The sequence below is a fragment of the Neomonachus schauinslandi genome, chromosome 4, assembly GCF_002201575.2.
Source record: "Neomonachus schauinslandi chromosome 4, ASM220157v2, whole genome shotgun sequence".
Classification (NCBI taxonomy): domain Eukaryota; kingdom Metazoa; phylum Chordata; class Mammalia; order Carnivora; family Phocidae; genus Neomonachus; species Neomonachus schauinslandi.
Window position 1 is genome coordinate 168,890,740 of NC_058406.1, and position 25,302 is coordinate 168,916,041.

General features: G+C 42.1%; 1 protein-coding gene across 1 annotated transcript in view; it reads right to left on the bottom strand.

The window, feature by feature from the left end:
* SNTB1 (syntrophin beta 1) overlaps nt 1–25,302 on the bottom strand; it is a 225,406-nt gene that overhangs the window by 86,370 nt on the left and 113,734 nt on the right. The window contains exon 3 of the mRNA XM_021688766.1: nt 2,257–2,464. Within this exon, the coding sequence (XP_021544441.1) occupies nt 2,257–2,464 (208 nt within the window). The remainder of the gene's footprint in view (nt 1–2,256; nt 2,465–25,302) is intronic.

Here is a 25,302-nt window from a genome sequence, read left to right on the forward strand (position 1 = left end):
AAAAAAAAAAAAAAAAAAAAGAAAACATCAATGGGGCTCCCTTGCCTCTGGCTTCCGGTCAGCCTCATCCAATGGGAGACACCAGCAGGAGATCAGGGGGCGGGGTCACAGGGGTTGTGCTTCCCTCCCAAAGACCATAGCTCTTAGTGGTGGCCCTTTTCTATAGCTACCAGTCTTGCCAGTTTCAGGTAATTGCTCCTTTTCCTTACCATTTCAGATTAAGGGGTGGCTGTGGCCTCTTGCTGTTGGTAGCTCTGGAGTGCTTCTCCATCTCTTCTTGGTTTTCCTTACCTTGGCCACACCTTACAAATTATCCCTTCATTAAATCCTGTCCAATCATCACTTTAGAGTTTGCCATCCACTTCCTGCCAGGACCCTGAGATCTCCAGAACATCTGCCAATCTACTCGGGCCCCTAAGCAAGTGAGGACCTCTTTTCATCCCAATCCTCTATTCCTCCTATAGCAGGTAATGTCTGTTGCTTTGCCTTCCCCAGACTCCATTCAGTCTCTTCCTTGCATGGCAGCCAAACTTTCCATTAGAGAACCACCTCTCCTCATCTCTCAGGGCACAAGGTTTGGATGAGGCTGATCTCAGCAGAACCCAGGATGAACATCTGATCTAAGTCAGTTCAAGTAGGCTTAATCTCAGGACTTCTGTTGCAACTGTGAGGGCAAAGAGGCTTTTATTCAGGTAGACAGGTAGGCCATAATGGAAAACACAAGCCTGGAACTGTTGGGCCAAGGATGAAAGCTTGCCTACATGTACACCAATGAAGTGGGCAGGGTGCAAAAAGATGGAGAAGCAGGCCTAGTATCATTATTTGGATCCCTGGATCCCACCATGGCTGAAGCTGATCCTTGGGTACTGTTCACTTTTCTTAAAAGTGATACATCCCTTTTTTGCTCAAGCTGAGGTGAGCTTTCTGTCATTTGCAATGAAAATATCCCCCACACAGTTGGAGGAAGTAAAAAGTAGAGAGTATTAGAGACTGTTGACTTCTAAAATGATGTCATCCTGATCTGCAGTATTGTTTTCATTGAGAACCCCAGCACATAGGTCACGAGAGGCTACCTATGGTTTTTGTTTATTACACTCTGGGTGCTACCACCATTTGCATTGTTCCTTTCATCCTTTGAAATCTGTGAGAGATGGGACAACACCAAATCAAACAACCCACCCTGTGTTGAACTCTGCGGCTGAGACTCAGGCATGAACTGGTGCAAACAAAGAACAATGGTGGAAAACAGCCTAATGCTGTGTTCAAGTATTATTTTCAAGTGCCGTTTGACTGGGCCTTCTCAGATGACATGGTTCAGTGGCAGAAAAGCTGTTTATTGCGACAATCATTTTTCCCATTTACCACCTATTACAGTGTGAGTCACTGGGAGGTCAGACTGTTCCAAAAGCCCAGTGTTCCTGAGCACTCAAGGTCAAGTTCAAGGGACAGCAATCAGGTATAGGAATAATGGCAAAAGCTCAATCCTTTGAAATGAAGAGAAGGGTTAACTCCCAGCAGAATGCTGCAAAGTGAGTTTTACTATCTTCAACATATCATGTAGCTTGGGAAAAGAAATCAGAGTGACAGTGTTAACATGACCCCAGGTCCTTTTCCACAGTAGCTGTCCTCCCTGAGAACAAAGATTAAATCTTCATTCATCCTTATACACCTCACCCCTGCCTAGTACCATGCCTTGCACAAAATAGGTGCTCACAAATGATGACCTTCAGGGCCTGCTGGCTTAAGAATACAGATAAAATATAAGATAATATATTGAAAGAGCCCACACCTGGTAGTTGCTAAGGACTCCTTGCTGTTATTGCTATTATTTGTAAATGAATGCATCTACATTATTAATAAGCAGGTTCATGAAAACTCACAGAAACCCCCTTTCTAAGCAACCTTTTCCACTTCCTTACCTCACAAGGCAAAAGCTCCATTGGGCATTTGAGTTATTTTCCCTGACCTTCATATGTGTGACAAACTACGCATCTACTCACTCATTCATCCATTTGATAAACAATCTGTGACCACCTGTAATTTGCAAAGTCTTGGACTCTATGTCGGGGAATCAAAGCAGATTAGGACATAGTCCCCCATGTATAACACAAGCCTGCTAGAGATGGACAGGAAGTCCAAATAGCCTGTGAATGAGAGATGCAGCCTATGGAATGAGGTAACTGACTTCATGGTTGCAACAAGTGCTGGGGGAACCCGGGCGGGAAATGTCTACTCCTAGGGGAGCATTTTCCTTACCTTATCTGCAAGCCAGCCAAGATGCCTGATCTCTCGGCTCCCAGCAATGCCTGTTTTCCCCAGCTGCTCTCTGACCTCAGCAATCACTTGGGTCAGCAGGTCACTAACATTGGAATGGATGGCACTGAACCAGGCCTGGGCAGTGGCTGAATCCTTGCTCCTTAGGATCACCGTGTGTTTAGCATCTGGAGAGTGGATTTCAAGCTGCCTAGAGAAGCAGAGAGAGAAGGGTTAGAATGTTTCCTGGTAGGTCATGCTTTGTCAAGTCCTGGGCCACAGAGGTGAATTAATTCTGTACTCTTACTTTTGGACTTTGTCAGCTTTGCATGGTTTATCTTAATGTTTCATTCATTCATTCATTCATTCACCCATTTGTTCATCCACAAACATCCACTGAGTGCTTAGGCATTGGTCTAGATATTGGGGACATAGTTATTCAACCATTAGATCACCTGAATTAAGGATGTCTGGTTTTCCTATTATTCAGCTGACTGGCTTATCAATAGTATCATATCAAGACTTCCAAACTGTGAGCTGATACTAATTTGCTTTACCTCTCAATCCACAGAGGATTTTAATAATGTACACACATGCTTGCTGCTCCTGCAGAAAGTAGACTGAAATATCCAGCCACATGCTTAATCCTACTGCTCAGTGTTAATTGTGAATATTTAAGAACGAAAGATGACCAAACTTTGCATTCCTTAGGAATCCTGTCCGTGGCACACTTACCCACCATTTAACCCTTGGACATGTGTAATGAAGAAGCGAATGGGCCTAGGATGGGGTCACGGTGGGGGAGAGAGGCGCACTAAGAGCTCTTTTAAAGCCGAATAAGAAAAAAAAGCAAAAGTCAAACACCAAAGCTTACTCCAGAACTCCACATAGACCACCTGAGATACAAAGTGAGATCTGCATACTGTGACTGTGGTAAAAGAAGGAAGTTCTAGATAGATATTTTTTTGAAGTACTCCTAGATTAACATGACATTGCAAAAATAGTATATATAGACAGTATAATGGACTCTCTGTCCATTATACCCTACAATATCAAAACCAGGAAACTGACGTTGGTACAATGCAGGTGTGTGGTTCTATGTCATTTTATCACCTGGGAATCACAGCACTCAGAATACAGGACTAGTCCAACCCCACAAATCCCTCCCTCCAGCTACCCCTGATAGTTACAGTGCTCTGCTCTCCACTGTCATCCCAAATCCCTGGCAACCATTAACCTGTCCTTCACACCTATAATTTTTAGACAGCTAATTTTTATTGCATTTATTCATTCAGGTATACATGCAAATAAATATTTTACATTCACTTTTGCATCAGAAAGATACAGGAATTGGGAAAATTCAAAACTGAATAAAAATGATCCATTTGTTATTTCATCCCTTAATTATTATGCTACCATGCATTGAATACTTACTATTTATATATGTATTTCTCCTAATATCCCTAGGACTGTTATTATTAATCCTATTTAATAGAAGAAAAAACTAAAGTTTGGAGGGATAGAGAATTTACCCAAGGCCACACAGTGATGCTAGGATTCAAACCTATGTTGGTTAGGCTCAAAATCCCATCAATTTAGCTACTGTATTACAGTATCTCTCCTTTAGACGGGACAATACCCCATAGGGGGGGCACTCATTTTCTTCCACAGCTGTCTGAAGTCTCATTCTCATGCTCAGTAGTGTCCTTAGCTCCTGAGTTTCGAAATAACAATATTGCAGATTACCTGAAAATCAGAAATCCCAACGCAACCTGGCCTCGTTAACATTCAAAACCAAACTTTTAGAGTGAGTAAACCGTTTTACTCATAAACTAAAATTGTAGGGGGCACCTGGGTGGCTCAGTTGGTTAAGCGACTGCCTTCGGCTCAGGTCATGATCCTGGAGTCCCAGGATCGAGTCCCGCATCGGGCTCCCTGCTCGGCAGGGAGCCTGCTTCTCCCTTTGACCCTCCCCCCTCTCATGTGCTCTCTGTCTCTCTCATTCTCTCTGTCTCAAATAAATAAATAAAAATCTTTAAAAAATAAAAAAAATAAAAATAAAATTGTAGGAAAGGAATGATTTAGAAAGTGGAATGTCTCTGGGGGAGTTTTAGCAAAAATTAGCATATTTTTTTTGGTCAAAAATTTACAAAACAAGACTCCTCACTAAGACTCCAAAGGTTTTTTTGTGATAAAACAGGGAATTCTTTAGGTGACATCTGTCCTCAGAAGAAAAAAATCTCATGTCTCCTGGGCACTTTTCAAAGAAATGGGAGGTAGTTCTTGCCCACAGTTCTCACTCTTCAGTAAAGTTACATAGCCAAATACCAACCAGGGTTCTCAAAAAGCATTAATGAGAGCTCAAAGCACTTTTCTTTTTCTTTTTTTCTTTTTTAAAGATTTTTACTTTATTTATTTATTTTTTTTAAGTAGGCTCCATGTCCAGCATCGTGGGGCTCGAACTCATGACACTGAGCTCAAGACTTGAACTGAGATCAAGAGTTGGACACCTCACCAACTGAGCCACCCGGGCACCCCAAGATTTTATTTTTAAGTTATCTCTACCCCCACATGGGGCTCAAGCCCACAACCCCCAAGATCAAGACTTGCATGCTCCACTGACTGAGCCAGCCAGGTGCCCCTCAGCATGCTTTTCAAATTATTCTAACATGATCTGTTATTCTAGAAATTTAAAACCTGCAACTATTTTATTTACAATATTTTCTTTTGAAGACGTGTATTTGTTTTTAAACAAATGATGATTTGGGAAGCCGCCACCCCCCAGGTGTCACACACATATATGCACATGATGCCAGCAAGGAAGAAAGGAAACAAAGAACATCTTTGTTGGATTGTCAGCCTACCCCCAGAGGAAAGCTGACTTGTAAACAAACATACAGGCTAATGATACAGAGGCCTGTTTCTCCCGGGCCCTAACAGCATTTATCATCATTAATTTTTAAGTAAACTTTTTAAGTATAACCTACAGACAGAGAAGTGTACAAATCGCAGTGCACAAATGTACTTTTGCAAAGGGAATGCATTTGTGGAACCGCCACTCAGATCAAGGAACGGAACACTATACGCGTCCCAGAAGTTCTCTTCCGGCCCCCTTTCCAGCTATTACCGCCCCACCCCTCACCAAATCACCACTATTTCTACCACCATGAATTACTTCTATCTCAGTCAAAATGTGTGAGTTTTTGTTTTCATTGGCTGTTGTTGCCTGAAGTACAGGGAGGATCTTGGGCTATTTCTGGGGCAAACTAGCAGGTCCTATACTTTTAGTGGTGGTTCTCAAAGTGCCGCTGAGTGGCAGCAGCTGCACCACCCGGGGAACTTACTAGAAAAGTAAATTCTCGGATCTCACTATTTCTAACATCATGGAATGGAAAAAGGATAACTTTGGGGAGAGCGGCATGAGTCTTCTGCAAGATCTTGGATGACTTGGGGCAAACCTGATACTCCATCCCCTGTGATCCCCTCTACCTCTGTTCTACCTAAAAGAGCCCCAAGAGGCCCATGTTCAGGAGCATACGTTGATAGGAATTAGGACCATCACTAGAGCTACAAACATCTGCTAAAGCCCCTTTGTTTTCTCAATGCGTGAGCCAACCAGCAACTGTGAGGGTGAAAGATTTTGCTGATAACATACTACAAAAGAACCATTTTCACATATTTCATGTAAGCCATTTTTTTAAAAGCAATTTCAACTCCAACAAGTACTTCATCAATTTGTAAATGTATGGAAGGAGACAAAGGTGAAGAAATGAAGTAAAAATAGGGGAGAGGAGGAGTGGGGAGAGGAAGAAAAGGATAATAAGAAAAACTCTAGGGTGGAAATGCTACTGTGGCTGGGTAGCTGAAGTCATTAAAGTCAGAGAACCACAAATGCATGACACAATGGAAGTTAAAAAGCACAGGACAGGGGTGTCTGTGGGGGGCTCAGTCAGATAGGCGACCAACTCTTGGTTTTAGCTCAAGTCATGATCTCTGGGTTGTGAGATCGAGAGCTCTATGTGGCGCTCTGTGCTGGGTGAGGGGCCTGCTTAAGATGCTCTCAGTTACCCCCCTTCCTCTTCTCTCTGTCCCTCTCTCTCTTAAAAAAATAATAATAATAAATAAAATCTTGAAAAAAAAAAAAGCACAGGGCAGAACAGTGAGAGTAGTGTGGTATCAATGATGTCAAAATGATTTTTATAGATGCTTGTAACTGTGGAGACTATGCTGAGAAATGTATCCAGGTGGGTTCAATGAGGAGGGAAATTGAGCAACACGAAGACAAGATTAGAAAGGAGACTTCACTGTCTCACATTCTGTCTTCTGAATTTTGTTCCATGTATGCATTGTGTATTCACTGTACTGGAATGGCAGAGAAGGAGGAGGAGGAGGAGGAGGAGGAAGGGCAGGTGGATCGGGCTGCAGGTTAAAACAACTTGTCTCAAATCCAAGCTCTGTCACCCACAGTAGGCCTTGCTCGGTCCATCACAGTGCCTTCTACTTCCCTCCTGGCATTAAAAAAAAAAAAAAAAAAAATCTAGTCGACCTCCTTGCTAGCTGATGAGTCCTGCATTTCTGGAACCGGGAAAGAGGAGGGAGGGAGCGAATAAAGGAGCAATAAAGTCAGGACGGCCGAATGGAGCTATTTCTAGCAGGCCAGTCTTTTATAACTCCTATTTTGTTCCCCAGTTGAACTGACCACTGCTTGATGAATTGTGTTTATCTGTAGTTCAGCGATAAAGTTCTCTTTTAATTCCCTGCTGAATGGAAATATTTAGGGCAATGCCACAGCTGTGTTTATTCTCACACTCTACCACAGTTATGTAAATACTGCCTATGGAACTCTTTCTGATAAAGGCCCGAACCAACCCCGAGGAATTACACACTCACTCGAGCTGGCTGCCAAGACGGGCAGTTTCGATCCAGCTTGGCACAGCCGGTGAATGATAGCACAGCTTCTCGGAGATCATTTGGCAAACGTCGCAATAAAAGAGTAATTTTCTTACCCTCTTACTCTTTTAAAGACTCCCGCTGAGACAAATAATATTTTCCCAGAATTCTCTACTCACCCTGTTCAGAGATACGAGGCTGCCACATAAACCTTGAAGCCTCCCAACGCAAAATTAATAAATAAAGCCTGCAACCTGGCAACAAAGGTTTCCCGTGACCTTTCCCCTCCAAGGTGAGTCTGGAGGAAACACAGATGAAGGTAGTCGGGAGTGGAAGGCCTGCGGGCTTGCAGCAACCACTGGGAATGGAGGGGAATTCAAACCACGTGGTTCCTGGTCATTATGGTTGCTCCCAGTTCCATGAACCTGTGATTCCCAAGGCTGATGCAAAATATTTCCCCACAAACAAATGTATGGCACACCATTAATAGTGGCTATCTCTACACAGTTGAATTTTGAGGTATTTTTATTTCCACCTTTCTGCTTTTCTTGAATTTCTAAACTTTTTGCAATGTAATCAAAGATGAGGAAGAAAGTTGTTTTTTTTTTTTAAGATTTTATTTTTATTTATTATTTATTTGAGAGAGAGAATGAGAGAGAGAGAGAGAGAGAGCACATGAGAGGGGGGAGGGTCAGAGGGAGAAGCAGACTCCCTGCCGAGCAGGGAGCCCGATGCGGGACTTGATCCCGGGACTCCAGGATCATGACCTGAGCCGAAGGCAGTCGCTCAACTGACTGAGCCACCCAGGCGCCCGATGAGGAAGAAAGTTTAAGAAAAGGAATGTTTGCACCCCTTTTCACTAGGAAAAATAGCTTTATGTAGACAAGAAAACATCACAGAAAAAATCAGAAAAAAATGGATTCTTTTTTTAAATCCTCAAATTGGTTGTAACTAAGAGACTTCAAAAGAAAGAGATAAGAGATCTGTATTTACAATATTCATAATGAGGAGGAGAACTTGTCCTGTAGGGATGAAAACTCCACCACCGCAGGTGTTCACTTTCCTCACTTTGTCCCTTCCACGAGCCTATGAGGTGAATGGTATTAGTGTGTCTACTTTCCAGATGAGAAGTTGGCACCTCAGAGGGGCTAGCTTATTCACTCTTCCACTCAGTAAGAGACAAAGCTGGAACTGGATCCCTAGCATGTCTGACTGCACAGTCTGTGTCTTAATCATTATGCTCCACTGAGTAGGATGTTTGTAGAAGGTGGTCTGTTGCTTACAAGAGTAGAGAACATTTTTCATCTTGGTTGCTGCTCAATATCTTTCAGACACCCTTCCTGTGTATTTGGAAAGTTTTCCAAATTATGAGTTGAGCTTCCCCCACGGCAGAAGCCAGAATTCGAGTTCCCTTGTCTTTCTTGCTGCTAGGGCTCAGAGCCACTCACTCAAAATGGCAAGGACGCACCGTGAGAAAGTAGCTGTGTATGGAATCCCTCTTTTGGCAAGTATGGCAGCGGAAGCATCCAGCTGTAAATGGGAGCTTGGCCAGTCCCGAGTTGTTACTGGTGCAAGCTAAGGAAGTTGTGCAAACTGTGGCATGGTTGTTAAGTGGCAGCAAGAGCGGGATTTCTTCTAGAACAGCATTCTCAATGTGGATGGGTGTTGAGCTTAGCCTGCCTCTCTGAACTCTTCGGGAAATATGTGAGCACTCTCATATCCTCAGCCAGAGTTGATTCTATTGCCCGAAACTACAATCCCCTGCTAAGAATGCAGATCTTGGAATCCAGCTGCCATGATGGGAGCTAATGAGATCACCTAAGGAATATGTCAAGTGCAAGCAGTGAATAGAAAAGGAGCCAGAAAAGGTGTTCTGCTATTTTTCACAAAATCCCACTTCAAAAACAGGTCATGCATGATATAGTATTCTACTAGGCTCTGAGGGAACCTGACGATATCTCTCATGTTGGCTAGCTTTCAGTTTTTCAGTAACACATAAATTTACAAAATATGTGAAGAATTTCAGCACTTTGACTTTCCTAGGGGAATGATATCATTATCAAAGTTTTAGAAGAGGAGTCAGCTAATGTCAAACTAGAGAACACATTTTGTTTTTCCACTACAGACTTCATCTGTACCTCACAGAAAACTCTGTGAATTGACCTAGCTCAACTGATTTTTTTTAGCCATTTAAATATACAATGTGCTATGCAGGTCAAATAAATTTACATTCGTCTCTAGATTCTTAATATCCTACACTGACAGCATAAACAGTCCATCCCAGAGTCCAGTCCAGAGCATAGCATTTGCAGTCCGAATATCTATTTTTGCTTCTTCTGAATTAGATTATTTTGGGCTGGAGTTAGCAAATAAAAATATAGGATGCCCAGCTAAATTTGAATTTCAAATAAACAGCCAACAGTTTTAAGTGTTAAGTATGTCTTGTGCAATACCTAGTGGTAGAAATGGTATAAAGTACATGGATTAGAAAGTGTATAGAAAATAAAACTGATAGGACTTCATGATGGATTAGCTTTGAGGGATGGGGAAGAGGGGAGTGTCAAGGAGTTTTCCGGCTTAGACAGCTGAATGAATGACAGTGTCTCTTACTAAGATAAAAAATTGAAAATGACTTGGCAAGAAACATGAGTTTGGGTAAATATCTCCACCTTCACTTAGGTATCTTGTAATAACCTCAAACTTGTAATGTATACATTGACTCAAGAGTCTGTCTCTTCTATGGTTATTTTATTTTCACGGAATCAACATCTTCCAATAATCCAGGTTGGATGACCCAATCGTTCTTGATGTCTCCTGTCCTCTTCTCCCAGGATCCATTCAGTCTCCAAGTTTTATCAGTATTACCTCGGTGGTATCTACCTTCAGAAGAGATGGCCAGACTGTAAATTACAAGTTTTCTCAGCGGAGCTAGGGTAAACACTGGTCTAGGATGGGATGTGAGTTTTACTTTGTAGGCCAACTTTGATCAAATGGTAACAGTTGCCTGAAATGATATTAAAAAGAGCCTGGGGTCTCATTCTAGACTCAGTGAGAAAAAGTAGCATCATCATATATTGACATCTGCCATGGATATGGGTGTGGGGATCGGCAGCACTCATGTTGTCTATTTGATATTTCTAGAAAGCATTTTGAAATGTAGCTCTCACATGTAGCTCCTGATGGCCCCAAGCTTGGAGACAGTCGTGGCTTTCCGTCATCCAATAATTTCTCTCTCAAGGCTTATCCCTTCATAGTTTATCTCTCCCTCTAGACTATAAATTCCTTGAGGGTATGATATATATTATGTTAATATCCCCCTACTGCCTGACACAGAGGGGCATAACCCGTAAGTTTCTCCTGGGCTAAGTGAATGGATGGCTCCGTCTATTACTAAAAGTTTGTCCAGACTCGATGGTGGCTCCCTTTCTAACTTCTTGTCAAAGTTCTTTAACTGTCTCCTTTTACATTGTGCTTTTCCCTTACTACACATTAACCCTTTCAGTCTTGAATAATGAAATTTAATTCTACGGTATAAAGTGCTTCAGTTCTACATCGTAAGATTTATTTAATGTATTTAAATAAATAAAGTCAAACATATTTTAATGTCCCAGAAGGACAGTTTCCATGGATAATGTGCGATAGTAGTCAACTCTGAAGTGTTTAGTTTATTTCATATTATCTTGTTTATCAGACAATTTGTCATACATAATTTTCTTGGGCTAAAATGATCCATTTGTGATCTTGCCAGCCTTATCCAGGGTGGACGTAAAAGGAGGCAGACTTGTAAATTTGTAAATCAGGGTCAAGAGATGACACAACATAGAGCAATAAGGAATACTTCTATCTGAGAGGTCAGAACAGAAGTGGATGCCGTTTAATTCATTTCTGTCTGACTCATGGACAAAATTACAAGATGGCTTGTCACTCGTTAATTAATCAATTATTTTTCGAGTGCCTAGTACCTAGCCATGGCATGAAGCACATGAGGGGAAGGGAACTGAACGTCGATATGGTTTCTGTGATCCCTGAGATTACAGTCTAGCAATCTTGGACAGGCACACACTTTCTTAAATTTTCAAATAACATGAAAAATTCCTACCATGAAAGAATAATTTGTATCTGTTTTAGGAACAATCTTTTATTCAGTTCTTAATAAACTAAGCAATAATTCACCACTGTGAAGTCCGCAGCTGCTTATACATAGTAATAGTACTTCACCAAACCCGAGATATCGCTCATCTGTTGTTTTAATTTCTACTAAGTCTTTTTAAGGAGGGAGGAGAAGAAAGGGGGAGAAGGACAAAAGCACTGTTTCTCCAGTGCCCCTGTATAGAGAAGGATGTGTTACCGGTGGAAGGCCATTAAGCCATTAATATCCTTCAACAAGGATTATTAGTAGCCACCACCCAGCAGAGAAGAGGGCCCCGTGAGAACGGTAAAGATGAGGCAAAAGTTGGATGAGACGACAAGGATCTGAATAGGCTCTACCACGTGAAGGGACTAGACTAGCCATGGATATGGGGTTCAGAGAAGTGGAAAAGACCATAGGCAATTTTAGTTAGCATGGGAGGGGGCACTAGATGAAGAGGGGAAGCAGAAACCAAAATGATCCTAGTTAAATGGATGAACAGATGAATGATCAAAGACGGAATTAGCAATCCAGAAAGAATTTAGAGGTCATTTACCCCAACCACTCATTTCAAAGGTGAAAAATCTCTAGGGAGGAGAAGTGATTTATTTATCCAAGGTCACACCTGCAGGTCGTAGTATTATTGAACCTAGAATCCAGAATTCCTAACAATGATGTTTATCCAAGTTCAGAGGATGGACACACAGAGCTCATGTGCTGGAGGCCAACTTACCTTTCTTTACAATTTTCCAGGGAGCTGGTCCTGAATTTGGGGCCAGTACCTCTTTCTGCATTTGAAACAGTCACTGTAATACTTTGTACATATTTCACTGTCAAAGTATTTATGGAAATGACAGCTTCATAATTACTTTCTCTGTGAAGCCTTTGCTCAAAGACATGTTCACCTCTTTTGTAGATAGCAATAATCATTTCATTACTTGAAGGATTTAAACAAGCACAAACAAATCAGCTATGCACAAAATTGCTATTTTTAAAAAATCTATATCTGATCTAGACAAGTTTTAAATTGTCATGCAATTCTGCCCTGGTTGCAAGAGAAGGTGCAAATCAGAATAATGCTAATGATCATCCCAAGTCTCAAAAGGTCACGCTACCTAAAATTCAATCTTCTTCATTCTTACAGTAAATGCCAAGGTGCCAAACAAGTTGGGAAGAGAGTCAACCTCTCTGTGAAGGAGCAAAGATGTGGGTTAGATTTGTTTAATTTTGTTTTGACTTTATTAGTTTTATTTTTTTCCTTAAAGAAAATAGGTGTTAAGATAGTAGAACGGAAACGTTGTTACGCATGAAGGAAATCTACTTAAAGCTTTCTGCTTCTTGAAATGAGGTGCAGGGGGAGGAGGAATGGGGGGTGGGCAGGCCATGGAGGGGAGAGGAGAATGCCCTGATTCTGTGGTTGCTACAGGAAGAGCTGAGCTCCTGGCTGGTCAGAAGCCTGCCTCTGTCTATAGCATTCCAAACATGTGTTCCCTCCAGATGTGCCAGTCAATTGATGGAACTTTCTATTTTCAGCTTTGTACCTTTGGGCAATCTGCATGAGGGCTGCTTATCAATTAGCCTGGACAGCTTTTACCAAGATTTCAAGATACCCCCTGAAAAAAAAATAAAAAAGAAAAGAAACCAGATACTTATGTGGGGCAAGTACAGATAACCTTAATCACATCTGAATCATTCATTCAAAAATATTTATTGAATGCTTACTCTCTGCGGGGCAGTCTGCTGGGTCTAGGGACACTGAGTCCAACGACACAGCCGTGGCCTTCGAGGAGCTCACTGTCCTTGGGGCTAAGGGAGTGGCTGGGAGACAAGAGCCCAGTGATTGCTCTCCAGGACAGGCCACATAGTACAGTGGTTAGAACGTCGTTAACGGAGTCAGTCGGCCTTGGTCTCTGCACTGGCTCTGAGCCGAGCTTCCTCGAGTGAAGAACTCAACCTCTTTGCATCCTAGTGTCTTCATCTTACAAACAGGAGTGGGCTGAGTTATAACAAATATAACCCCTGGAACAGTGATAATCCTAAAGCTTAATTATTTTAAACATTTTTTAATTTAAATTCAATTTAGTTATCATATAGTGTATTCTTAGTTTCAGGTGTAGAGGTTCAGTGATTCATCAGTTGCATATGACACCCAGTGCTCAAGACATCGCATGCCCTCCTTAATGCCCATCACCCAGTTACCCCTTCCCCCCTCACCCACCCCCCTTTCAGCAACCCTCAGTTTGTTTTCTGGAGTTAAGAGTCTCTTATGGTTTGTCTTCCTCTCTGTTTTTACCTTGTTTTATTTTTCCTTCCTTTTGAAGGAAGAGGGTAAATTGGCTAAATCAAAAAGGAGGAGGAATAGCCAAGGGGAGTATCCCAGGGAGAGGGGCAGCCTGAGCAAAGGACCGAAGGGGAAAATTGCATTGCACATTATGAAAACTGTGTATAGTTCTTTAATGGCTTAGAAAAAGTTTAGGGGAGAGGTAGACAAGGAAGTGGGAACACAAACGCGAGAGTCCAATGAGGACACACCAACAGAATTTCATTTAAGCAAGTGATGTGATCAAGCCGTATTTTAGTGAGATCACACTGGGAAGATAGGATTGGAGGGGACAGAGACTAGAGGCACGGAGACTGGCCAGGATATCTCTGCAGTGACGGGGGTGGCAGCAGAAGAAATGCAAAGGAAAGACCACATTAGATATTAAAGGTTAACTACAGCAGAGTAAGAAGAGTGTTCTCCTGTGACCATCTAATTTATGAATTAATACTTGTATCTTTGGGAAAATATGTCCTCCAAACATCGAATTCAAAAATACACATGTATGGATGCAAGAGTCTGCTAGGCATGGGAGGAGGCAGTGGGATACAAAGATAAGCTGGATGTAGTCCAAGCCATTTATAAAAGCCTAGTGAGGGGGATGGTACCAAAATAATTATAATACAGGGCACAACAGGTGTCCATTAGAGAAGCATAGAGTATCCAAGGGAAGCATGTTGGAGGGTAAGGATCAGGAAATAGTTCAGGAAGAGAAAGGCATTGAGAAGGGGCTCATGGAATAAAGGATTCTGACAGGTGGGGAATGAAGGGAGGGCATTCCAGTTTGTGGGGACCATCCATGACCAGGGACAGAGATGCTAAGGGTGTTAAAGAATAGCAAATAGTCCAGTTTTTCTTAAAAACTATTTCTATAACTGCACTGATTTTTTTAACCGTGTTGCTAAGATATAACTGACAGACAATGAACTGGGCTTTCAGTATGTAGTAAGTGTAGACATATGTATACCCACCATGGTGACACTTCTTCCCTCTATTTCCCTTACTAGAGCTTAGTTTCCATTATCTAGAATTTTAATAAATGGAATTATTTAGTATATATTCCTTTTTTCTACATAGTATAATTATTTTGAGATTCATACATGTCGTAGCATGTGTCAATAATTCATTCCCTTTTATGACCAAGTAGTAACCATTGTACCATACACCCCTGTTTGTTTATCCATGCACTTCTTGATAGACATGTGGGTTCTTTCTAGTTTTTGCTTATTACAAATAATGTTGCTAGGAACATCTGTGGTTTTTTTATGGATACATGCTTTCATTTCTCTTGGGTAAATAGCTAGGAGTAGAATTGCTGATTCATACCATAGGTGTGTAATATTTTAAGGAATTACCAAACTGTATCAAAGTGGTTATAACAGGGCGCCTGGGTGGTTCAGTCAGTTAAGGGCCCGGCTCTTGATTTTGGCTCAGGTCATGGTCACGGGGTCCTGGGATCGAGCCTCATGTTGGGCTCCGCGCTCAGCTGGAGTCTGATTGATATTCTTTCTTTCCCTGGTCCTCTGCCCCTCCCCCCACTCATGCTCTCGCTCTTTCTCTCTCAGATGACTAATTAAATAAAATCTTTTTTAAAAAAGTGATTGTACCATTTTTCATTCCCATTCAGCAGTGGATGGAGGTTCTAATTCTTCCACATCTTTGTCAACACTTGATATGATCAGTGTTTTTAATTTTAGCCAAATTAAATTGCATCATGGTATCACACTGTGGTTTTACTTTACGTGTCTGTAATGACCGATGATGTACATCTTTTCTTGTGCTAATTTCCTATCCATCTATCTTCTATGGTGAAGTGTCTTTATGAATTTTTGCCCTTTTTTTAAAAAAAAAGGTATTATTGCTTTTTTCTTATTGAATTTAGAGAGCTTATATATATATATTCCGGATATATGTCCTTTATCAGATACATGCTTTGCAAATATTTTCTCCCAGTCTGTGGCTTGTGTTTTCATTCTCTTAAGAATAAGCTTTAATTTTAATGAAATCCAATTTTTCAACATTTCTTTATGGATTGCGATTTTGGTGCCTGCCATATATAGAATCTCTGACTGACCCAAATCCACAAATGCATTCTCTTATGTCTTCTTCTAGAAGTTTGATAGTTTTAGGTTTCACATTTAAGTTGATGACACATTTAAACTAGTTTTTATATAGGGTATAAGGCACGGATTGGAAGCTCTTTTTTTTTTTCCATCTGAATATCCCATTTTTACCGAACTACTCACAATAAAGACTATTCTTCCTCTACTGAATTGCCTTTGTACTTCTCTTGAAAAATCAGTTGCGTATCTATGCAGGAGTCTTCCTGGACTCCGTATTATGTTCCATCAACCAATTATCTGTCTTGGTGTCACTATCCCACTTTTTTGATGACTGTAAACTTTATAAAAACTCTTGAATGATACGGTGTGAATCATCCAACATTGTTTTCTTCAAAGCTGTTTGGCTATTTCTAGATGCATATTCTATTTGCATTTCCATATGAATTTTTTAATCCATTCTCCAGTTTCTGTAGGAAAAAAACCTGTTGTGATTTTGATGAGTATGGCAATGCACCTATAGATTAATGAGGGGAGAGATGTCTTCTCAACAAGACAGAGCCAATCTTTTCTGTAGGCCCATATTTCTATTTGGCATCATTTTCTTTCTGCCTGAAGGACTTTCTTTAGCATCCCTTGTACAGGCCTGCAGGTAACGAGTTCTTTCAGCCTTTGTATGTCAGAAAAAGTCTTTATTTTACCTTAATTTCTGAAAGATATTTTCACTAGATACAGAATTCTAACTTGACCCTTGTTTTTTTCTTTCAGTACATGGAACAATCTTGCTTGACTTTCTCATTTGCATTGCTTCTAAGGAGAAATAAGTTGCTGTGTTGGTTTACTCAGGCTGCTATCACAGAATAACATGGACTGGGTGGCTTATAAACACACATTTATTGCTCATAGTTCTGCATCCTGGGAGGTCCAAGTTCAAGGCTCCAGCAGATTCCGTGTCTGGTGAGGAGAAAGGTCATCTTCTCTTTGCACTCACCTGGTGGAAGGGGCCAGGAATTTCTAGGATCTCTTTTAAGGACGGTAACCCCATCATGAGGGCCCCACCCTCATGATCTGAACACCTCCCAGAGGCTCCACCTCCTAACACCATCACACTGAGGATTAGGTTCCAACATATGAATTCGCGGGGGAGGGGACACAAACATTCATCTATAGCAGTTGCCTTTTCTTTGTTCCTTTCTATGTGTCTTTTTTCTTTGGCAGCTTTTAAGCTTTTCATCACTGGTGTTGAGCAATTTGATAATAATGTGCCTTGGTGTCCCTTTTCTACATGTTTCTTGTATATAGAATTTATTGAGCTTCTATGGATTTGTGGGTTTATAGTTTTTATCAAATTGGGACAGTTTTCAGCCAATTTTTCTTTGAAAGTTTTTCTTCCTCTGCCCCCTTTGAGGACCCAACTATAGGTATATTAGGCTGCTTGACTTTGTACCATAGCTCACTGATTCTCTGTTCATGTCTTTAAAATTTTAACTATCTTCTCTGTTTCACTACAGACAGTTTCTATTACTGGGTCTCTTCTGTTATTAATATCATCCAATGTATTTTTCATTTCACATAATGTAATTTTCATCTCCAAGAGCTTGATTTGGATCTTTTTGTATCTTCCATGTCTTTGGCTAGCTTTTTGAATGTATGGAATACAGTTACATGAACTGTTTTAATGTCCTTTTTGGCTAATCCTAATATCTGGGTCATTTCTGGGTCAATTTCAATTGGTTCTCCTCTTCATCAGGAAACATATTTTTCCTCCTTCTTTGCATGCCTGTTAATGTTTTAGTAGATGCCAGACATTGAGAATCTTATCTTGTTGAGTGCTGGATATGTTTATAGTCCTAAAAATATTCTTGAGTGTTTTTTGTTTGTTTGTTTTGTTTTGTTTTTTTTTCCAGGGCACAGTTAAGTTACTTGGAAATCATTTTATCTTTTTAGGTGTTGTTTTTACGGCTTGTTAGGTAGAACTAGGGTGGTGTTCCATCTAGGATGAATTCTGTCCCTCCGTGCACTCTGTACTCTGTCTACTCCTGTGAATCATGACATTTTCCAGTCCCACCTCAGGACAGGCATTATTCCCGGCCTTATGTGAGTGCTGAGCAATGCTACCTCTAATCCTTTGGGGCAGTTTTTCCCTTGGTCTCTCGCAGTTTGCTCATACGCATGCTGATCAGTACTCCGCTCACCTTGAGGGGATCCTCTTCAAATCTCCAGAATCCTCTCTGTGCAGCTCTCTCCTCTCTACTACCTGCCTGCCTGTGGCTGCTAGCTGTGTTGGTCTTCCTGGACTCTCTCCTCCCTGTCTTCCCAACTGAGGGGGCCTTTCAGGCTCCACTGGGGTGCTCTTTCCCTGTGCCATTGCCCAAAAACTCTCTTAAGGCAGAAAGCTAGGGCAATCTCAGGGACTGTCTTGTTGCCCATCTCTCAGGAACCACTGCCTGAAATCCAAGGTCTCAAGCACGTTTCACCTGCGTTTGGTTGTTTCAGGTAGGAGGGAGGATAAATCTAGTTCGGGTTACTCCGTTTTGCTCAAAGTGGAAGTCTTGTACCTTGCCCATCAATAGAAGTCTTTAAGATAAAGTCTTTTCAGCATGATAGTCTTCATGATGAAGGCATTATGGCATTTACCATCACTGATGTATTAAGGGACAGATTAGACCATACTCACTTCATGTCAGTTCAAAGGCATTTATAAGCTACTGTGTTTATAAAGATGAACCTGCCCAAAAGGGGCTCTGCCTTCCTGGCATCAGTGTCCAGATACAGCAAACAACTTTGGAAGGAACCGATTATCGGGCTTGTATATTATCCGTGCTCTTAACACTCCCTCTTTTTGAATGGCGCCTGCCAACACCACCACTACTTATGCATAAAGGACAGCTGGAGGAAATAAGAACCTCGAGTCACAGGATTCTGCTAATTTTAAGCAGCCCTTAGGCTTAGACTTAGGGGCAGAAGTTGAAACTCTAGAGGGAAATGGTTTATGCTGATGAGCTGTTGACTTCTCTAGTTCATGCTATGACTCCGCTCCCATAACCAGGATAGAAAGCTGGCTCTACTTCAGATAGGAGGAGATAAAGCCTTAAATGTCCCCCTGCCTCCAAGAATTTCAGGGACCAAAGCAGGCTGGGGTAAAGGTATAAGGTTGATGACATCAAGGAGTTGGATTACATATGACCATCTCCACAGTGCTTCCAATTTTGAGATGAGCATTTCATAAAAGTCATTCGAAGCAATATGTTGACCTTTCATGAGCTGGAGCAGCTGATGTTTTGCCTGGATCTGAGCCAGGGTGGGTGCTATTCTAAATGAGAAATCAGTTATCCCATCTGCGCTGAAGGAACTTTTCCTCATCATTTTTTTTTTTTTAAGATTTTTATTATTTGACAGAGAGAGTTATAGCGAGAGAGGGAACACAAGCAGGGGGAGTGGGAGAGGGAGAAGCAGGCTTCCCGCCGAGCAGGGAGCCCGACGTGGGGCTCGATCCCAGGACCCTGGGATCATGACCTGAGCCGAAGGCAGACGCCCAACAACTGAGCCACCCAGGTGCCCCCCTCATCATTTGTTAAAGCTTTATTTCCAAGGCACTGGGTGAATTTAATTCATTTTCCCAACACCACCCCCTCCTTAATAAATTCCTCACACCTGTGGATTCACTAGGAAATTGAATTTCAGCTCTAGAAAACAAACAAAAAAAAGGACATTTGACTAAAGGAGGAGAGATTAGTTTGGTGAAAGCCCAGTGATCGAGTCAAAATGAAAGTACCTCTCAAACTGTAATGAGATGGATCATATTAAAAGGCAGACTCTGGTTCAACAGGCCTGGAGTGGGGCCTGAGGTTCAGTATCTCTCACAAGCCATCAGGTGATGCATTGCTGCTTGTTGTCTATAACACACTTTGAGTCGCAAGGAGCTGGAAGATACTGAGACCTCATTCATGTTTCATTTTTCTACTACGTCACTGTCTTAACCTGGGAGCCTTCTCAATTGAGCTTCAGTTTACTCTGATATAAACTGTTCTCTACGGTTCCTTCCAGATCCTAAAAATGTATCATGTTCCCGAAAGTACAGGTCTAGCTTCCCTGTACACATGAATTCATGCATTCTATTGGCAGGCGTGCACTGAACACCTACTATGTGTCAGGCATTGCATAAGGTCCTGGCTATGAAGTATGCACTAGATCAAACCCCTGCAAAAAGGCATCAGTTCAGAGAGAGAAGCAAGCAATGATAATGTGAATGCCATGCATGCTATCAAGCTGCTTCAGCAATGGTTGTTAGGAGTACACAGACGTGGGCGCCTGGGTGGCTCAGTTGGTTAGGCGACTGCCTTCGGCTCAGGTCATGATCCTGGAGTCCCGGGATCGAGTCCTGCATCGGGCTCCCTGCTCAGCAGGGGGTCTGCTCCTCCCTCTGACCCTCTTCCCTCTCGTGCTCTCTCTCATTCTCTCTCTCAAATAAATAAATAAAATCTTTTTAAAAAAAAAGAGTACAGAGACGTCTGAGAATCTCACTGTGTTTTGGAAAGCAGCTGGGAGGGGATGTCATCCTACAGTGGTTCTCAGACTTCAGTGTGCATCAGAATCACCTGTAGGGCTTGTTGAACTATAGATCACTGGGTCCCACATAAAGACCTCTGAGAATTTGTATTTCTAACAAATTTCCGGGTGATGCTGATGCTTCCAGTCTGGGATCGCACTTTGAGAAACATTGTTCGAGACTTCAAGACACACCAACGAATGAGACAGGTTTTTTGCTTTGGAATGAATGACTGGAAGGGGTCACAGTTCAGTTGAAGAAATAGGCTTTCTTTCCCTCCCCGCATACAGAATGGTTAGGATAACACTGGGAGGGGTTTGAAGAGAGAGAGAGAGAGGGTACAGTGATAATTCTATGTCACATGAGCTTTGGAGTCAGAAAGGGCTGGGCTCAAAGCCCAGTCCTGTCACTTTACTGCCTTGGTCTTAGTATAGCAAAAGCCAAAAAAAAAATGATGGTTAGGGTTTCTCAGAATAATAATAGCAATGATTCTATCTGGAGGGATGGAGACAGGAAAGACTGCCCAGAGCAGGTAATATCTGTATGATGATTGAGGATGACTGGTAGCTTGAGAAATAGATCTGTTAGGGGTTAGCAGGTAGCGAGGTAAGTAGATGATTCTAAGTAGAATGTGTCACCAAGGTGTCAAATTACACAGTGCTCTATTCACTAAGTACTTTCTGGTACGTGTGCATATATTATGGCCTTGTGAACAGAATCAAATTTAATATTCCTTGAGAGAAACTAGCTCTTTAAAGGACTCCTATGTACAATTCCTCTGTGAAGTCAAAAGCAAGACAGGTTTCAGTGGCAAGTGCACAATGGACATGGACTCGGAAGTCCCGGGTTCAAGTCCCAGATCTGCCTCCTAGCCGTTAGTTCTCCAACATCTAGAATCTGTATACATGTGACCTTCCCATTTCTGGCAACTCTACAATTCAGCTACCATTATTATTACTGCCATCCTACAGATAGGAAGACTGAGCCCCAAAAGGATTAGATAAAATGCCCAAGGTTATTAACTAGTAAATATGGACTGAGCCAGTATTTGACCTCAAGTCTATTGGATCAAGTTTTATGCTTTGGGATTTTTGCTTTTGCTTGATTATTTTAAAAGAGGATTTTCCAGCTTTACCTAATGATTAGACACAATGAGAAAATTTGTTAAAACTGTAGATTTCTAAGCTCCTTCTATGGAGGTTCCAATTCTGTGGGTCTGAGATAGAGCCAGGAATCTGTATTTTTTTTTAAAAAAGACTCTGTTTCTTTTTTTTTTTTAAAGATTTTATTTATTTATTTGAGAGAGAGAGAATGAGAGAGAGCACATGAGAGGGGGGAGGGTCAGAGGGAGAAGCAGACTCCCTGCCGAGCAGGGAGCCCGATGTGGGACTCGATCCAGGGACTCCAGGATCATGACCCGAGCCGAAGGCAGTTGCTTAACCAACTGAGCCACCCAGGCGCCCAGGCATCTGTATTTTTAATCACTGACTACCCCCACCCTTGCCACCATATATGTATGATCTTTGGGGTAACTTGAGAAGCATCATTACCTATTGCAGTGGGTTGAATAATGTCTCCCCAAAATTCATGTCTACTTAGGACCTCAAGGTGACCCCTTACTTGAAACTGGGTCCTTACAGATATAATTCGTTAAAATGAGGTCATCGTGGATTAGGGTGGCCCTAAATCCAATGACTAATATAAGAAGAGGACATAGGGGCGCCTGGGTGGCTCAGTCAGTTAAGTGTCCGACTCTTGATTTTGGCTCAGGTCGTGATCTCAGGGTTGTGAAATCGAGCCCCATGTCGGGCTCCATGCTGGGTGTGGAGCCTGCTTAAGAGTCTCTCTCTCCCTCTCCCTCTGCCCCCTCTCCCCATTCATGAATGCATGTTCTCTCTTTCTCTCAAAAAAGAAAAAAAAAGAAAAGAAAAAAAAAAGGATACAGAGATACGCAGACATAGAGAAGGCCAGTAAAGACATACAGAGATTGGAGTGCTGCAACTAGCTATAAGCCAAGGAATGCCAAGGATTGCTGGGAGCCACCAGAAATGTAAGAAGCAAGGAAGTATTCTTCCCTAGATCCTTTAGGAAGAGCAGACTAAATCTCTCCAGAACTATGAGAGAATAAACTTCTGTTGTTTTAAGCCTTTCAGTTTTTAGTAATTTGTTATTACAGGCATAGGAAATGAATACATTTGCCTTCTGGAAATTTCAGGGAAATAATTGTCTTAAATTGACAATTTGACATGGAAATCTGGTAACAGTGGTTGCTTCTGCATGTCCTTTTGTGCATAGTAAACCACATGTCTGTATTATCTATTGAAAAAATAAAGGAACAAATAAATAAATAAATCATTAAATATTTTAAAGCGATATCCTAGAGCAACATATTTGAGACCAATGCCATGAAGTGTATTGGTTTCTTGTACTCCATCAAAGAAAGAAATCCTTTTAAAGCCATGTGACATGAAAGGCTCATTCAAAAGAGTGACTTCCAGAGTCAGTCTTGGGGGTCAGGGTAATAAAGCTACTGAGCAGAGAGTCTTGTACAATGCTTCTTGAACAGAAGCTCTTGAAAGTGACACAGAGCTCTGGGCAGACACGAAAGATCAGAATCGTCTACTTGTTAAGATGAAAATGGGGAACCTACATTGTCTCTCCCTTATGTTCAGGAATACACTCAAAGTGATAAAATAACTTGCTTCACATAACACACAGAGTTGAGTATCAGAGCTACGTGCTGATCATTCATTCTGTTCAATGTAATATTTATTGGGCACTTACTGTGTGCTAACCACTAGAAATTTCGAGATGCATCAGGTGCCTTCCTGGGCCTGTCCTGGTACTGTCGGTCCTCAAATCCATTCCCTGCACTCTCCATGACTTTGCTCAATATCACGAGGGGATGATTACTTGGGGCTTCTGTGTCACACGGCTTCTGCACACAGGAGACACTGGGGGAGACCGTAGGGCAAGAGGGAGGGAAAACCTGGGCTGGCTTCTCAGCTCATCTTTGACCATTACAACCAATTCACTGCATTCCGTTCCCTCTGTTTAAAATGTGCAACCCCCCCCCCCAAAAAAACAAATAAAAATAAAATAAAATGCCTAGAGTAGTCTGTTTTCCTGGTTGGATGCTGACTGAAATGCTTCTGCAGGCTTGATGTGGATTTCCTGTGGCTGGAAGCCATCCTCTCTGCTTGGGCTCTGCAGGTCAATACGGGGACAGCTGGGCAACCTGGATCAGCACAAACTCTGCTAGATTCCCAGAAGTGCCTGCAGCTGGGGCCCTCTAGACCCATTATGACAGCTTAGCTCCAGGGCCTGGGTCTAAAACCCAGGGAACAGATGCTGACCTTCCCAAGGCGGCCCCCAAGACCACCCGCTCCTCCCCACCAGCCCCTCTGGGCCTGGGTTCACAAGCATTTCTTTCTTTTTTTTTTCCTAAGATTTTATTTATTTATTTGACAGAGAGACAGAGAATGCACAAGTAGGCAGAGTGGCAGGCAGAGGGAGAGGAAGAAGCAGTCTCCCTGCTGAGCAAGGAGCCCGATGCAGGGGCTTGATCCCACGACCCTGGGATCATGACCTGAGCCGAAGGCAGATGCTTAACCGACTGAGCCACCGAGGCGCCCCTTCACAAGCATTTCTAAGCTGCAGGCCTGCCATTGCAAATCAGAACACTGGTCACAAAGAAGCCGGGAAGCTCCTTGGAGCTCATCACAGTATGAAAGCCACCCAACTCTTACAAATAAGCTCACAGAGGTCACAGTCCTGGTTCCTTGAAAAACATGAATACTGTACCGTGCAAGGTCGTTTTCCTCTCAGAAATGGTGCATCACGGCTTTTGCAACCTAATATACTGACTGAGGCTATCATTGTAAAAGATTTTTCCATCTGAGGACCAGGAGTATCTTGGGGAACTTCCAAGGCCCCACAAAGATCATAGCAGAAGAAATTCTAAACATCTGTTTGGCCCTGTCAGTGGTAACATGCAGACCGTAGGAATGCTGAGTAGGGAAGCTGAGAAGCTCTGCCCTATCTCCTGGGTCTTCCTTGTGTTATCTTTCCCTCATCCACTCATCAGTCCCTTCATTGGCACACACCTCTGTCCAGTGACTATTTATTCATCACTGACTGGGCTGGGCACTGGGGATAGCATGACAAGCAAAGGCAAACCAGACCACTGTACTCATGGAGTTAGTGAGAGAGTCAGAGATTAGTCAAATCAAGACACAAATAAATGTAAAACCACCACATGGTAAGAGCTACAAAGGGTGACACATGGAGATTCAGGATGAGGCAGCTCTGGGTTTCTTGTGGGCCGCAGTAAAGGGGTGAGGAGGTGTAGAATTCTTTAGTGAGGCATGTTTTTCTCTTATGTTCTTCAGCTTCATAGCTTATGAAATACTTTAACATATATTATATCATTTTATTTTCATACCCATGCTGCAATGACAAGAATTAAACAAGAAGGCTGTGGGTGCCTGGGTGGGTCAGTCGGTTAAGTGTCTGCCTTTGGCTCAGGTCGTGATCCCAGGGTCTTGGGATGGAATCCCACACTGGGCTCCCCGCTCAGTGGGGGGCCTGCTTCTCCCCTGATCCCCCCCCACTTGTGCTCTCTCTCTCTCAAATAAATAAATAAAATCTAAAAAAAAAAAATTAAATTAAAAAGGTTGAGAATTATTGCAGTGGAAGCTAATTTGCATGAAAATAAGAGACCAGTAAAGGTGAGGGTAAATAAGAGAATAGAGCATTTTCAAGTCTCTGTTCTTCATTTACCAAAAGTTGGTGGTCTTGGTCATTACTTCAAAGTGTAATTATAATCTAGAAAGGCAGAAGAAAGGCCACAAACATACACACAAATTTAGCTGGGACAGAATCTGGTTATACTCTAGTTACATCTACTTTTGCTGAAACAAACAGAGGCAAGACTTCCTTTCGGACAACAGTATCCTCTAGACCCACAGGGAAAGAGCATTAGCCACAAGTAATAGCAGTTCCCAAAGCAACACCTATAACTGCAATAACAAAGCATGCTTTTCACATGTTCTTAGTGTGAAAAGGCCCAATGGTCCTTTATCTGGTACCTTTAGGTCAT